Below are 17869 nucleotides of genomic sequence, written 5' to 3' on the forward strand. Positions count from 1 at the left end.
TGAAGTTGTAACTCAACTTTTTCATATTTCAGTCCGATTCCAATAGTGCCTTGTAAGTACCTCAAAATGTGTTTTGCTCCCATGAGGTGAATCTTCTTAGGTTTGCACATAAATTGACTTAGTACATTTGTGGCATAACAAATATCAGGATGAGTGTTCACTAAGTACAAAAATGATCCAATTATCTGTCTATAATATGTAGGATCAATGGCCTCAAACTCATGTGCCTCAGTTTTGAGTTTATGGAGATTTGTCTCTATAGGTATGGATAGTGGTTTGCAGTCCATCATGCCAAATCTATTCAACATGTCAGTGCTATATTTCCCTTAATTTAGGAAATGTATTCTCCCTTTTGTCTTACTTCTAATTCCAAGAAGTAGTGTAGAAGACCTAAATCTTTCATTTCGAATTCAGATATGAGGTCTTCCTTACATTTAATTAAAAGATGGTCTTTGCCTATAATCAGGAGATCATCAACATAGAGAACTAGTATTAACATATCTCCCTCTGATTTCTTGAAGTATATGTTAGGATATACTTCATTTCTTGAGTACCCTAATTTGGTAAGGTAGCCATATATTCTCTCATACCATTACACAAGGGGCTTGTTTGAGACCGTAAAGAGCTTTCTTCAATTTGCATACATGTGACTCTTTCTTGTAAATAACAAACCCTTCTGGTTGTTCCAAGTATACTTCTTCATTGATGACTCTATTCAGGAATGCCATCTTTACATCCATCTAATGTACCTTTCAACCTTTGGATGCAACTACTGCAACTATAGTTCTGACAGATGTGTAACTGGCAATGAGCAAAAGTTTCAGCAGAATCGATCCCTTCCTTTTGTGAGAATCCTCTGGCCACAAATCTGGCTTTGTGTTTTTCAATATTTCCATTTGCTGCCCGTTTGATTTTGAATAACCATCTTGAGGAGACAACAGATTTGTCTTTGGTTCTTGGTACAATATCCCAAACATTGTTTTTTACTATAGATTGATATTCCTCAATCATGGCATCTTTCTAGGCTTGAGATTTTAGAGATTCTTCAACATCAAAAGGTTCTAACTTAGTGGTTTCATTTAGGTGAGTAACATAACATGAATGATTTCTTGTCCTCTTGGTTTCTCTAAGCATTTTATCAGGTACCACATTGTTTTCTTAAAACATTTTTCTTGCCCATAAGAGTCTTTTCTTATGGAGTGGATTTGAATTATCTTCAGGATTAGGTGTAGTGGGTCCATTATCTTCTATGCCACTCTCCCTTTCAATTATAGTACTTTTGTCATTTTTAGGAATGGAATCATCATTAGGTTCTTCTATATCTTTAGAAGTTTAGAATGCAACATCTTCGTCAAACTTGACATCTCTACTGATTTCAATTGTCCTTGATCCTAGCACATATACATGGTAGGCTTTGGAAGAATCATTATAGCCAACGAATATGCCTTTCTCTCCAGAGTGCTCTCGTTTAGTTCTTTTCTCCTTAGAACTATGGATATATACGGGACAACCAAAGATTCGTAAATGACTTAGATCAGGTTTGTTTCCCGAGAAAACTTCTTTAGGAGTTATGTTTTCTAGAAGTGCATGAGGACATCTATTTTGAATATATTAAGCAGTATTAGATGCTTCAACCCAGAATGATGTATGTAGATTTTGTTCGTGCATCTTTGTTTAGTTGCTTCAATGATAGTTCTATTTTTTCTTTCTGCTACTCCATTCTGTTGAGGATTATATGGTACAATATACTCCCTCTTAATCCCAATAGATATACAAAAATCTTTTAAGTTCTCGGAGATATATTCTCCTCCATTATCAAATTTTAAAATTTTGATCTTCCTAGTTTGGTTTTCAACTAAAGCTTTGAATTCTTTAAATTTGGATAGAACCTCATTTGATTCTTTTAATTTGAGGAAATATATCCAGGTTTTCATAGAATAGTCATTTACAAAGATGTAGTGTGAATATCCTCCTAATGAAGGTACTGACATGGGTCCACATAGATCAATCTGAATGAGTTCAAGAATGCTCTTAGATTTATGTTCGCTGGGATGGAAAGGAGTTTTAGGGTTCTTTCCTAATGCACACCCTTCACATATTCTTTCATGTTCAGGCTTAAGGTTAGGTAAGCCTTTTACTATTTTCTCTACAGAGGGTAATGCTCTAAAGTTTAGATGTTGTAGTCCTCAATGCCAAATCTCATTTGTCTTTGCAATTTCATCATTTAGGGCTAGATTTGAGGAATTACAAAGTTTGTATAGGCTCCCTTCTCTAACTCCAATAGAAATAGCATTTTTAATGTTTGATTTTTTCCATCAGCAGAAAACTTTATTTTCTTGAAAAGCAATTCGATATCCTTGATCTGCTAGACTAGATATAGAGATAAGGTTTCGCTTGATTCAAAGAACAACTAGGACATCTTTTAGGTGCAAGTTAACTCCAATACTTAGTTGTACTGAACAGGTGCCAATTCCTTTCACAGGGTAAGTGGAGTTGTCGCCTATTGTCACTTCTTCAGTTGAATATTCTTTAAGAGTCTCGAATTTATCTCTAAATCCGGTTATATGTCTAGAGGTTCCACTATCGACTATCCAAGTGTTTTTATTGGTGTTTATCTCACTAGATAAGACAAGCTAGAGATTAATATTTTTCATTCTTGTCTTCTGCTTCCTTGACTTCAGCCATGTTGATAGGATTTTTCTTCCTTTCTGGACAACGCATGTGAGTATGTCCAAAATTGTCACATTTATAACATTGGACTTTTGACAGATCTCTTTTCTTATAGGTTTTCTTTACTCTCTTCCTTTTTAATTTTCCATTTTTATTGCTTGATTTTATATGTAATGCTCGAATCTCTTCCTCTTTGTTCGAGAGGATACCTCTTGAGACAAATCGAGCCTCTTTTTGAGTGTATTCATTTTTTAGTTGATCAAATTTGGGTATTGAGGGACGATTGATGCATTGAATAAATGATTCCCATGATATTGGTAATCCTCTAAGGGCTATTAGGGATAGTTTGACATCTTCAACATAGTTTCCAATAGTAGAGAGTTGTTCTCTTAATTCAGAGATTTTGGAGAAGTAGGATGTGATTGTATCTCCTTTGCCCTTCTCGATGTTTAGGAGTTGTTTTAATGTAAGCAATCTGCTTGCATTGTTTATCTGAAATGTATCTTGAATGGTTTTGAACACTTCATAAGCAGTTGTTAGTTTTGCTATTAATGGAAGAATATGATCTTTAATTCCATCAATGATTAATTTCTTAGCTTTGTTATTCCGTTTTCTGATTCATCTTTAGGTATTTCTTTGTTTTCCTCTATAAATGGCTCCAATTCAAGTTCTTGAAGTATTGCTGTGATTCAAATTTTCCATGAAACAATGTTAGATGCGCTTTCCAGTCTATCCTCAACTCTTATATTGTTTACCATGGTTGATATAGAGAATTTTTTTAGTGATATTGAATCAGTAACAGCTGGTTAATGCCTGTTCTACCAGCCAAGCTCTGATACCTTGTTAAGGAAATAAATCTATGGTAGAGTTTAACCTCTGATTCAATGGTCTGATTTACTGTGAATGTAGATGCTTACAAAATCTTCTGTTCTGCAATAGTGCAGTAGCTGAGGTATGTAATGCTTCAGGATTACTCTAATCTATTATTCTTGTGTTCAAACTATACAATGAATAATATTGATATTGTTCTTGCTTATTGCAGGTGTATGTATATGCAGATCGCTTGTAATAATATGTGTGTATTTATATATTTCTAGTGATCTACATAACTCAATATATGTATTAGTTTGAATGGACAGCCTCATGTAGAGACATGACTCTACATGTCCAAGGGACATGTAAGGCAATGCCTTTACATGAGGCATCCTTTATAAACCATAACTAACAAATCATTTACCATAATCATGATTGCTGATCGCATAATTAAGGAGTCCGATTTCCATTGCTGATGGTAGTAATATATTCACAATAATATTTACAGATTGTGTGTGACTGTAAAGTCATACATGATCCTTACTCATGAGTACAGTATGTGCAGATCGTTTGTGGTGATTACACAATTTGATCGCTTGGCATCTTTGATCGATCACAATCAAGATCAGATTGAACCATCTGAATAATCATTTTAAACTGATATGCAAACATATATGTGTGTGTGTGTGCGTGCGTGTATATATATATATATATATATATATATATATATATATATATATATATATCAAAGTAACAAGAATCGGAATCGGATCGGAATCGGCCATGAATCGGAATCGAATCGGCCATGAATCGGAAAATTTAAAAAACCCTTGAAATTTAGTGAGTAACTTATTTCATAAACCCTCTATCGCTGATTCGATTCACCGATTCACAAAAAATCGTTTGGCTTGAATCGAATCGCCAAATCGCGTGAATCGCATGAATCGCCGTGATTCTTGGAACTATGATATATATATATATATGTATGTATATGTACAGATTCATTTTATACTGATATGCAAACATGTATAATATATGTATGTATGTATGTATGTATGTATGAATGTATATGTATTTATAGATTCAATATTCTGAGCACTAATCAAACATTAAATATCCAACATATGGTATACATTCAACAGCTTTGTGCAACTGAAGATTGTTTCTTGCTGGACTTGGAAATCATAGCTGATCCTGAATTAAAGCATCAACCTGACAACCAGAGGTGCTTTTTAAGTCAACAACACTACTGGCCCAGTTGAAATTTGTATATCGAAACAACTTCAAATCTGGATTTGCAGAGTAATTAAGGTCAAGTCTAATTGTGCCTTGTAAATATCTTAGGACGTGTTTTGTAGAAACTATGTGTATTTTCCTTGGTTCATGCATAAATTGATTGAGCACAGCATAACAAATGTTAGGTCGAGTATTTACTAGATGCATGAAAGACTCAATTATCTGCCTGTATAGAGTAGAATCTGCCAGTTCTGATTCCGTTGCAGCTTCTTTTAGTTTGTGAAGATTCGTTTCCATGGGTGTAGACATGGATTTACAATTCATCATGCCAAATAGTCTTGGGTTGTCTGGTATATTTTTCCTGACATAGTATAATCTCATCTGGTTTCGGCCATACTTCTAGTTCCAGAAAACAGTGTAGTAATCTCAAATCTTTCATCTCGAATTTAGATGCTAGCCCTTGCTTACATTAAACAATAAGGTGATATGTAAATCAGCAACATTAAGTACTAAGATTTAAATCTCCGCATTTATTACTTTAAAATACAGGTTTTAATCTGCATCATTCTTTAAGAATCCCAAGGTCATTTGATGGGAGTCAGTCCTTTCGTACCCAAGCTCTTGGAGCTTGTTTTAGTCCATACAATGCTTTCTTTAGTTTACAAACACGATTTTCCTTGTTGTGTATAATGAATCCTTTGGGTTGTTCAACATATACTTCTTCAATTATGCCATTAATAAAGGTAGTTTTGACATCCATTTGATGGATCTTCCACTTTTTGGATGTAGCAATAGCAATAATGGTTCTAACTGAAGTGTAGTGAGCAACAGGAGCAAAGATTTCATCAGGGTTAACTTTAGGAAAGCCGCCTCCAAAAAAAGATACAAAATATTGGCAAATCTTTCATTATTTAAAAAAAATAAAATTATTTCTATTGGTGAATCTCTTAATTTTTTATTTTAAATATGATTAATATTGGCAATTATTTTCGAATCTTAATTTTTTTGTATAAAATATTGACGAATCTCAATAATAATTGGAAGTTAATTAATCACCATGTAATATTACAAATCAAAATTGAACATTTTTTTACCTCATGGAATATTATAAGGATCGTTACATATACTTTAGATCAATAGTGAAAACTAAATATTGGTGATATATCCCTAAAGTAACTAATAATTATGATAATTATTGGGCAGTTAAATATAATTTCTCCAATAATATATTATATTTAGGTGACTCAAATCTAATTATGTAACCAATATTGTGGCAAATATTTGAGTTAAAAATTTTCAATAAAATAAATTATTGAGCAATTCTAAACATTTTAGAACAAAATTTTATTAAATTATGGCGATTTAGGTTGTATCGAATCTTAAATTATTGGCCAAATTACTAGCCAAAGAACTCTAAAATTAGCCAATTTGCGAATATTAGCCGCTAAAATATACCTTGGATTTCATCATAGTCAATCCCTTCCATTTGTGAGAATCCTCTGGCTACAAATCTGGCTTCATATTTTCAATACTTTTGTTGGTTACATGTTTGATTTTGAATAGCCATTCAGAAGAAACAACAGACTTTCCTTCTGGTCTAGGTACTATGTTCAAAGCAATGTTCTTTAGTATAGATAAACTAGCTCAGTCTTTTCCCTCGTTGATTCAACATCTGTGCAGACTTTCTTTTTGACCTGTTCAACACCATCTATGCCTCATCAAAAATTTTGAAGTCTTCTTTGGAAAGGTGTGATAGCCTAAGAGCACGATGACCTGAATATGGTGAGGTGGAACACCAGAGATCATGAATACCTTCAAATGCCACAAATTTTTTTTTTCTCTCAGTTGCCTTGTCTTTGGAGAGAGCAGTGACAAGTCTGATGAGACTTTGTCAAGGGCTGATAAAAACAATTATTCTTTTTGTAGCTGGTTCAACTAATACCTTGTTGACCTTAGTCAACCTCCAAATGCCATATATTACTCCTCAAAGGCTCTTAAATCTTAAATTTGCCCTTCCTTTTAAATATAAACTAATGGCAGGACTTTTCTGTCATACAGGTGTCTTCTTTCATACAAGCTGTGTTGGCATTTTGTTTCCTTAATGATTATCCCAAATCTTGTTGCTGCCTTATTTTGGGAATGATATATGGAATGGAAGGGATTAGGTAGACAGAGTATGGCTGTGTCATATGTTCAACAGATAATTATTTCATTGCCAGTCACACTGTAAACACATTCATTGATATTCCCTGTTTCTCTTCATTGATAACATGTGCCAACAGAAAATAATTAGTTGCTTGCAAATATCAATTAGTTTTACCTGGAAACTGATGCTCGTAACAAGAGTCCTTTGTTCTATAATTATCTAACCAGACTCCTCAATATCATTATGAAAACTTAAAGTGGCGCAAGTGTTCAGCAGAACAGTGAACTCCACATCAATCCACCTTATCAGCCAGACAAGTTTTTGTCCACAAAGTTGATGGTCAAAAGTGTTTTTGTCCTTTTACTAAAGAATGAACCAGGCTCAATGTCCCAGAAACAAAGGGTTTCATAAAGTAATCAAAATCCTTTCATATCTCCTTTTATAGTCTTTTCTGGAACTTTTGGGAAAGAATATAATTCATTTTTGATAATAAGCTTCCGGAAGGTACATTGTACGGTGACCCTCTTATCAATGTCCTGTTCACATAATATACAGTCAATTATTAAAATATCCAAGGATTGAGATTTAATTAATTAAATATGAATAATCTTGTGAAGCTTACAACCATATGAATTTTAAATAATTAATGAATTATTTTTATGACCTCTCTAAATATATAAAATTGGTCATCTTTTAATTTATTTATTTTTCAGCTTAATTTTAATCATTTAAGTATTCTCTAAGGTCAAATATAGGGACATTACATGCTATTTCTGACACTGACCAGCTTGTTTGTTGGTTGATACAGAGCATATGGTTATTCAAGTGAAGATGTTCAGATGGTCATTGAGAACATGGCTTCTCAAGGGAAGGAGCCAACATTTTGTATGGGAGATGACATTCCACTAGCTGTGCTGTCTCAAAAGTCACACATGCTTTATGACTACTTCAAGCAACGTTTTGCACAGGTGGACTTTCTGGCATCAGCAATCTCTGGACTTTGTGTTTCTCTTGAAAAGACTTTGTTCCTTAAGATTGTTTTAGTAAATTCATGAATTGATTTTAAATTAAACAAAATACATTGAGTGCAATCTGGTCTTTTTCATACCTCGGGAAAGTCATTTGTCTTCCATTCATTTTATATATGGGTTGCTGGTGCATTTTTAACTTGAGTATGGAGAAGGAAGTAAGCTATAGCTTCTGGTCTTGCAATGTCTGATATATTTGATGCTAGATTTGTATCATATTCTACGTGCACACATTATATAAATTGGTATGTGCTTCTTTGTCAATCCTATTCCTACAACAGTTGTAGCATGGGACATAGCAAGCGTCATGTGGCTAGTAAGTATTTTATTCTTGGTGTTATGATAGAATTTTGGCACATTATTTTGATCTAATAGTCTTTCTTAAAATGTGCCTTTCAGCCATAGGATAAGGGTACCTGATCTATTAAATGATGCACAATTTTGTTCCCAGCACTTCGGAAAAATATTAAGAAGTTCTATTGTTGATTGTTGTGATGATACTTAATGCCCTCATCAATAATTTTTCTTAAATTGTTAGCATGACATTTGTTAGTAGTTATGCCTCTTTTGAAAGTGCAATGAATTTGAAAGTAGTTTATATCTGGAGCTTGCCAGTTGTATAAAGATTTAAGTTTTCTGAAATTTTAAATTGATGGATGTTTCTAAAATATTACACATCTGCATAGACCACTAATGTATTTTTAATTATAATATATACCATTTTTGCAGAAATGTGTTGTGAAGAACTGCTATTTTTTTTTTCTTCCAGAAAAAAACCATCTTTTGAGAATTTCAATTGGAAATTTGTATGAATTTACTAATTGATTAAACCCACCAAAAATCTTTCACTCATGGTTTGTGTTACTGGTTCTTATGTATTCTTATACCAACAATACTTATATTTCCTGCATAAGGCCAGCCAATTGAGAAGTGTATTCTTGCATTCTTGTGAGTTGCAAGCATTTCCTCAAATCAGCTAGGTGAGCTTTAACAGGTACTGCATCAGCAGAATGCGGCCTGCATGATATTATGGCTCTTGACACCTATTTCATCTGTCTAGGGGATACTGTTTCTCCAGTCCATGTTCTTCTGTCTGTTCCTTGTTTTGGTATCTCTAAAGATGTGGTTAGCATGAAGAAGATTTAAGTTGACGCAAAAATTGTGATGTGACCAAATCTTTAAAATTGTAATGTCAATAATTGCACTTGACAATCATAAACCCTTAGCTTTGAAGGTAATAGGGGCTTGTAATGTCATGCATTCTGTTGTATAGCTTCTATTTCATGGGTAGGACATTGAATTGTACATTAATTTTTACACCTAGTGTTACAGGTTACAAATCCTGCGATCGATCCTCTGAGAGAGGGTTTGGTTATGTCTCTTGAGGTTAATCTCGGGAAACGAGAAAATATTTTGGAAGTTGGACCACAAAATGCTGCCCAGGTTTGTATATAACATTTTTATTATTTGTATATTTTGTGTTACTTATTATAATGTAACTAGTGTTTACTAGGTGCAGGTATAATTTCCGAGGCATTCAATTATTATAATATAAAATGTTAGGGCTGATTATTTTTTTATTGATTTCAACTTAAAATGTTTATTTTCTGGAATAGATTGTGTAGAGATTTTTCATCTCTACACAATCTATTCCAGAAAATAAACATTTTAAATCATGGATTGTGGAAATCTGATTGCATTAATTGATTTCAACTTGTCATGAAATGTGTTGTCTGCAAAGGTAACTTTGTCAAGCCCCGTGTTGAATGAGGGAGAGCTAGATTCATTGAAGAAAGATTCGTACTTGAAGCCCTGCATTTTACCAATATTCTTTGATATTGGCAAAGGTCTTGATGGATCACTGCAAAAGGCAATAAACAGACTTTGTGAAGCTGCAGATGAGGCTGTTCGTGGTGGTTCACAAATTTTAATCCTCAGTGATCGTGCTGATAGATTGGTAATATGAATTTTAATTTTTAGGGAAAATATTCTGTAGATTTTGCTTTTAAATTTTGATATATCCTCTCTGCACAGGATGCTTCAGTGCAGACATTATTGTCTTGATTAATAAGACCTGTTGCTGTGTATCTAAAGTACTAATTCCATGCTGAGCCATTATGAATAATTCTCTTTTGCGTGAATGAAGTTGCATTTGATGTGATATGTGCCAGTTGTATTTGTATACAATGATGCTGATAACTTATGACATGATATATACCAGTTAATGTAACTTATGCTATCTATTTCCATCTTTTAAAATAGAAATGTATTATTATTGTAATGTCAGACAAGATTCCCCTTCTTCAATGATCCAGCGAGTTTCTTGTATCTTAGACCAATGGTAACATGGTCTTGGCTAATTATTTGTAACAAATTAGGGTTAGGGTTACATCTTACCAATTAAATATTCCTTTAAATATTGTGATCCTAGTTTTGAATCCTGCAATCATTACATAAACAAAATATGCAAATATATATCTATATGTCTATTCAATGATTAAGGTTAGATGATATTACAGCATATCATATGCTATCAATAACATTATGCAAGCATATTAAAGATCGAAGGAAGAAATATGATAGGTCCGTCCAAAGCCTAATCTACACTTATCCGAATAATGGATATCTGCCAGTGCCCTATTCTTTGCTTTCGTGGTAGTTTTCATGTACCTGGTTTTCCTAGCAATGTCTCAGCCTCCCAAAGACACATGCCACCTTGCAGAGTTGAGTGGAGGTTATAAGGGGTTTTCTTGGTCCTATGTAAGTGCCCTCTTAGCCTCCCTACATGAAGTGCCCTCTTGGTCTCCTTACATGACACTCTTTACTCTCCTCGTACACCTCATTTCCTTCCTACTGAATGGGTTGCAGACAAACGAGCACATTCTATATTTTACTATTAGCATTCATTTCCATATTATCTATTACTCATATATGCACATGGATATGCTTATACAACAATTTCTTGTAAGAAGGAAAGATGGTGAAAATAGCCGATTTGATATAATATCATTCTGCTGAACTGAAGATAATCTTTGGATGTAAATGCTGATCAATCCCTATAAATCGATCTTATTTCTCTTGTGTGCTCTTCATGCTGATTACTTAGATAATTCTTGATGATTTAATACTGATGTAATGGACTTCTCAATGTATTGAAGTGCTGTGATAATTTGATTGTCATGCTAAGTACCTTATTGCTTCTTTCTTTTCCTTGATCACTACTGATGTAATGGACTTCTCAATGTATTGAAGTGCTGCGATAATTTGATTGTCGTGCTAAGTACCTTATTGCTTCTTTCTTTTCCTTGATCACTGCCAATCATATATAACGATTTCTAATCCCTTTCAATTCTTTTCCTGTTTATTTTTTCTCTAAAGCTGCTAGGGTCTGTTAGCACAAATCCCTTTCATATTCTCTTATAATCTTGGTTTCAGTTCACTCCTAAATCCTGTTTTAATATCTGGCTTGTTGGTCTGAGATTATTGCTCTGATCTATGTCTGCATATATTCTTTTCCTATGCCTGACCTGCTGTTCTGAGGTTGTTTACGTCTGAGTATTTGTTTTTTCTTTCTATTCCTTCTTCCTTCTCTCATTCCAGTTACCTCCATATATATCCCCTAATCATTTACAAAGGGAGACGTCCCTAGTAGACGGCCAACTCTCCACAAACATAAAATCTTTCATGATCGCTTTCTTATTAACTTTTAGTTACTGACTAATCACTAGTCAAATAATAATCATTGTTTCCTTATCACGAGGTCTGCCATCCTAATGTTCATTTCTAATGTAGTCGGTCAACAAATAAATGTGTCTTAATTCCCCCAACCAAGTTGGCCCTAGCCTAGAGGCTTTCAAGGTAAATATATGGAACTGGACGACTGTTGTTTGTTTCTATGGCATTGTTGTAGGTGAAGACAAGACGACGAGAAAAAAACCTAACTAGACAATAGTTGGTAACTCCAAAGACCTGTTATACCTCTTAGCCACAACTATTTTTCTTGAAATATTTAAGACCTTTTATGAAATTTTCACAAGAGTAAGCTCCTGCAATACATCTGCTTCTTCCCGTAGATGCAATTGTGAGAGTATACCATGACGGGCATTCTTTTTTGTTGGTGACAAGAAAGGGATCTGATCATAATGTCAAATCTTACTTACAGCAGATGTCATATGTTGTCAGAATAGCATAGCAAGTGATGTTATTTTGTGGAAAACATAGTAGGACAGATAATGACTGTAATAAAATAATTATCGATTCTGAGAAAACACAAAATAAGTAGAAATATGATTACTACTTATAAGTATGAACTCCACAAATTGTGATCAAGCATTCACTTATGTACTCCAAATAGATATAAGAATTGGTCTTTAGTTTGTAGTCCTTTTCAAGGCCTTTTTTTTTGCTCGGTAATTGACATAAAGCCTTGGTATTTTGTTAATATAAAGAAGTTTACAGATTCCTGGTTCAGGGGGACATACCAGCAGGAAAGAAGCAGGAGAAGAAAACCTCCGGTTGTGGCTCCCTGATCCCTATACTAAAAATTTATTTATACAGCAAGGGCATGCCCTTGTATTACAACAAGAAAGTGCACGGGTTTGCCGTGCAGTCTTAGTTTTGTGTTTGTTACATTACAACTTGTTACAGCACCACTTGTGTAGTGTTTGTGAGATTACAATAACATTTTCTTATATTCATTTATCATTCAAAGAACTACGTGATCTTGAAATTAGAATCTCTGATGAAGGCTTCCTCGAGGGGTCTCGGTTGAAATTCCATCATTGTTCGGAGATGCAGAGGTTCAATCAAGAAATGTGATATTGTCCTCTTCATCCTCATCCTGAAATGGGTTAGTTCTAGCATAATTGTTTTATATTATAAGCAAAACCAATTACCTTATTTGCCAAGCATCCCTGAAACCATGTTAGAGTCAAGGAATATTATTGTCCTCCCCGCTAATGAGAGGGGATTTCAAATAATTACAAGGAATTAAAGACATGATTCCAGGAATATCCATTAGAATTAGTTTTTTGAAAAATGGAGGTGAGATGACAAATTAAGAAACTTAGCTTAGTGTTACTTTAGGAGCACCTCGCTGTTTTAGTGTGTACCTCAATGAGCCGAGGTATGAAGGTCCATATTATACCTGTCTTGCAAATCATTTGCTACTGAACATAACTATTTCTTTTAAATTTATCAAGGTTAGCTTGTAATATCCAACGAGCCATACCAGAAGAACATAAGGCTAAATAAACATTGTAAGCTTTCTAATCATAAGAAAAACAATGTATGTAAGAGGACATGTAGGCTAAATAATTGAAGAGGACTGAGCATACTAGCTTGCCAGTTCATACAATCAGACATGAAAAGCTAAACTAAAATACATAAAGAGGTAACCAAACAGGCTGAAAAGTTGAAGCATCTTAATCAAAAGGAGATGAAACAAGAGAAGAAACAAAGATAGGGGAGCAATGGCTAGATAGAAGAGGGAGAGAGCTAAAGAGAGGCCGGAAGACAAAAAAGAATAGAAAATGGCTAAAACAAGACAAACAAACGGAAACAAAAAGAGCTATGAAGCCAAACAAAACAAAAACCACAGGAAAGATCAGAGAAGAACAAGCCAAGGCCAAAACTACACAGGGAAATAAAGAATCTAAAACAGAGAGACACAAGCTACAAACCCTATAAATAATGAAGAAATTACTAAAAAAATAAGGATTATGAACATAAAAACAAAGTGTAAAAGTCATCCATACTTAGAGAACTAAGAAGCACTTATGGAAATATACACAAATATACTAAAATGTTTGAGTTGCGATAATCTTAGGCATATGAGTGTAGCTTTGATATTGAGAGCATCAAAATTAGAGATATATGGATTAAACAATGTGTAGATTCATAAAAGTCTTCCAGTCTTCAAGAACTAAGTAGCAATTATGAAATTTACAAAAATATACATAAATTCCCGAGATGCGGTAGTCTTTGGCATATGAGAGTAACTGTGATATTTAAAATAAACAAAACATAAACTATAGCTATAAAAAAACCACGCATCTAAAATAGCCTTCTATCTTGTTAAATACTATTTTTTTGGAGCAATCATCTGGATCTTTAGAGGGGAAGGCTATGGATATCCCTCGAGCTTTTTTATATGGACTACGCTTCTTAAGGGAGTTGCATAGATAAACCTTGTCTTTTGAAAGGTCCAAGTCCTTATAAGTGTCTGAAACTTGGAATTCCTCAGTGGAGAGATAGTTATATAGCCACATTGTATATTGGTAAGGTTCAATTTTCAACCAGTAAATGAGAAAGCAAAGATTCTTTTTGATCTCTTCCCAATTTACCTACAGAGCTTGGATAATTTTGAAGACCAGAATAGACTTGCGACAATAATCGATAGATGAGGGGGTTTTACTGCACTCTCTATTCATGTATACTTTTGTTGGATGAATTTTGGTACTTATCATCTGTGCTATAAACGGTCTCTTTTAAACCCTTTAATATCTTGTTAATGAACACAAATTTTCTTAAAGATATATTGGTCTCTTTAGAAATCCTGGTTAGAGATGAGAAAGTAATGAACATACCAACTATGTCACCGTTAGCTATGAGGGTAAAGTTGTGATCAAAATGCTTGTCTCCAAGGGCTTTGATCACCCTTCATCTTCCCAAGTCATAATTGAGATAGATTATGCAGTTCTAGCGCTTGGGTGTGATTGGCCTGACATAAGCCATTTCCTTGGTGACCTTGAAATAGAAAGTGTGAATGTTTGATTCCATGGTTACCGTAAGTAAATGGGAAAGGGCTCTTTCATCGCAAGGGATAAAGACATGGCATAGAACTTTATAGAAAAAACCAAAGGAAGTAATAGGCGAAATGCTATGGAAGCAATAAATAGAGACTATTGATGATTCATAGAGAAAAGCCACCAATAAATCATAGCATGATTGACCGGTTGGAATCATGCCAAGACACCATGTAAGGAAAGAACTAGAAGTGAGGATCTGCCATCATGGAAAAGAGTGGACCAAGGGGGCATAGGCATTGATCCATATTGCCTATAAATGTATAGAGGTATAAGAAGCGTATGATTGTGTAACAAATATATGAGGGGTCCCATTTGCTTGCAAGGAATGTTGCTAAACTAAGATATGTCTATAGCCTAATGAAGGCGAAGAAAAGAAAAGCTAAAGTAAGGAGAGGGAAAGCTATAGAGCAAGCCCAATGCAAGACATGTGTAATTCTCCCTTCTATACTATGTTTTATTCATACATACTTGCATATCAGTAAGGGAATATCTTAGTTAACTATATTGCAAATCTATATAGGAAATAATTTTGAGTGTTCATCTACATATATTTGCAAATATAATTAAGTATAATATTTACTTACAGTCTGCAGGGAATCAGGATACATGAATAAAAGAGAGTAATAGAAAGAAAAATTAAACATATCCTGAAGAAAAATAGTGAGGAATAGGATGAAGAGTATAATTGAAAAGTTAATACAATGTTTCAGTCGATGGCTACCTAAATAAGCACAAACAATTATACAAATTTAAATCATATAATAATATAAAGGCCCAAGACAAGGCACAAAATTGAGAGATAGAGGAAAAGATGGACAATTCCTAAGGAGAGAAAATACTAAAGAGAAAAAAGAAGGAAGGAGAGAGAAGAGGAAAAAGGAGAGAAAACAGGAAAAAGAGAGAAAGAAGCCAAAGAAAAGAAAAAAGGAAGAGGCCGAAAAGGAGTGAGGGGACCAAACAGAGGAGGAAGCCAAACAAAAGAGAAGTGACAAGAGGAAGACAGACCAAACAAAACAGAGAAAATAAGGAGCAAAGGCAGGGACAGGAAAGAGAGAGAAAGCGAGAAGAAAGGAAGGGCTAATGAGAAGCGGAAAAAACAAGCGAGGAAGAATGGTGCAGAGGATACAAAGATGGGTTGAAAGAACAATCAAAGGAGTAAAAATGAAAAAAAAACATACTATGAATGACTGAAAATGATAAAAGGAGTTGTGATTAGAGGATACAAAGATCTAAAATCATTTGGGGTTGGTATCCGAGATTGAGATGCCATCCGGCCCTAAATTAGCTAGGGAATCAGTTTCTTTATTACCTTCCTGATAAATATGAGTGAAGATTATATTATCAAAGAAGCTAGTCAAGCTGATAGCTCTTTGAAGTTTGGAATTAAGAAGCAAATTAGGAGTAGAGGATGTCCTAAGAGCATTAATAACGGTCTGGTAGTCTCCCTCCACAATAATATTTTTATTTCTGTGATATTGTTTGAGGCAGTTCCAATAAGTTTATCCTGAGATAATAGTGCATGATGACAGTTAGATGTCTGATAATACTTCTAATACCAGCAATTCCTGGGTTATCCTGAGATACTCCATCAAAATTAAGCTTGTACCAAAGAGGGGGGGAGGAGACCATTTACATGACAGCCTAGCCTCGGAGGCTGACTTACCGCCTTTTCCAAAGAGGGCGCTGTAATGAGGTTGGGTTAGACCTTCCTAATTTCGTTGTCCCATTGTGAGAATAGGCCACAACTGTTATGGAGGATTCTAAATCGATTGTTAGTAACTTCCACAAAGCAAGCTTCAATTTTATTAAAAAGTCTATCTTCATTCATTTGAGAATTTTGGAAGATCCTGCAATTTCTTTCCTTCCATAATTCCCAAGTCATGATGGAAGGAGTGATAAGACATTATGAAAAGTAGGTGAGATTTATATGCGGTAAAAGCCGGCTCTTAAAGAAGTCAAGAAGGTTAGAAGGAAGGGCTAATTGGAATTGAAGTCTTTGAAGCAACCAATGCCATCATTTTTGAGTGTAGGGACATTGCAGTAAAATGTGATCAAAAGATTCGGAATCAACCTCATAAAGTATGCAGCTGGAAGGACCTTTGAATCCAAGTGAGATAAACCATTCTGAAATGATAATGCGTTTCTGTACTGCAGCCCAAGAGAACATGCCTCCTTTCAGAAGGCAGAGTTTGTTCCAGCAGAGATGGAGGGGAAGGTCAGAGAGGGGCCAATGCTGTTTTCTGATCAGATGGTGATATCCTTCTTTGACTGTATAAGACCCTGATTTTGACCCCAACCATACTAAGGAGTCACTGGAAGACTTTGGGGTGATCGATGTTGAGGATAATGCGGAACTAAGTTCCTCTTTGTCTCTAAGGGGTCCTTCTCAAGAACTTCAAACACTTTTTAAGACCAATTACTACTCTTCTACTGTTCACCAGATTTTTTCTACAAAACTGACATGAATATGACCATAAAAAATTGCACTACGCTACCAAATATTTAGTGAGGGTTAAATTGACTCCATACCTCCTTTATTTGAACATGAACATTAAATTTATAGTACCTCAAGCCATGTGGAGGTTAAAATAATTATTGATAAGAAATAAGAAGTCATAAAACCAAATTCTGGGACAATAAAAGACATACTATGGCATGGCAAGTTGACATTCTCTGTCTCTGCAAACTGATAAATTTTGCCATATTGCCAAAGGAATTTGTTTTTTCATTGCTTCCTCATTAACCGAAGTCTGCACACTAATTTCCCATTTAATGTTTCACATAAGTCAACATCAAAGAAACCATCTAGTGTCCAGAACCATGACAAGGAGTACAAAAGTCAACGAGTATTTTGATCAGTTACTAATATTGTTTACATAAGTGATAAATTACAACCTTTTTCCTTCCCTTCTTTTTCATAATTGATTTTTCAAATATTAGATTCATAATGTAGAGCCATTGTCCGCCCATCCTCAAAATCCAGAAAATAATTTGATGTCCCTAAACCTATCTCCTCATCCTTGCCCACTGTCCCCTTCTGTGAATCTCAAAGAAACACTTTATTTAAATGGATGCTAACTGTTCTTTCCAGATAAAGCATTTCTTAGTTGTCTATTTAGCTGAAATTACATGTAGACTAAACTTGCTACTTTGTAGTGTTGTTTTTA

General features: G+C 34.4%; 1 protein-coding gene across 1 annotated transcript in view; it reads left to right on the forward strand.

The window, feature by feature from the left end:
- Positions 1 to 17869, forward strand: part of LOC149552360 (ferredoxin-dependent glutamate synthase, chloroplastic-like) — a 290054-nt gene that overhangs the window by 88435 nt on the left and 183750 nt on the right. The window contains exons 10-12 of the mRNA XM_089787902.1: positions 7674 to 7833; positions 9226 to 9336; positions 9635 to 9850. Of these exons, the coding sequence (XP_089644028.1) occupies positions 7674 to 7833; positions 9226 to 9336; positions 9635 to 9850 (487 nt within the window). The remainder of the gene's footprint in view (positions 1 to 7673; positions 7834 to 9225; positions 9337 to 9634; positions 9851 to 17869) is intronic.

This window comes from Cupressus sempervirens, chromosome 6 (assembly GCF_028749045.1).
Source record: "Cupressus sempervirens isolate cs-2001-9-10 chromosome 6, ASM2874904v1, whole genome shotgun sequence".
Lineage (NCBI taxonomy): Eukaryota > Viridiplantae > Streptophyta > Pinopsida > Cupressales > Cupressaceae > Cupressus > Cupressus sempervirens.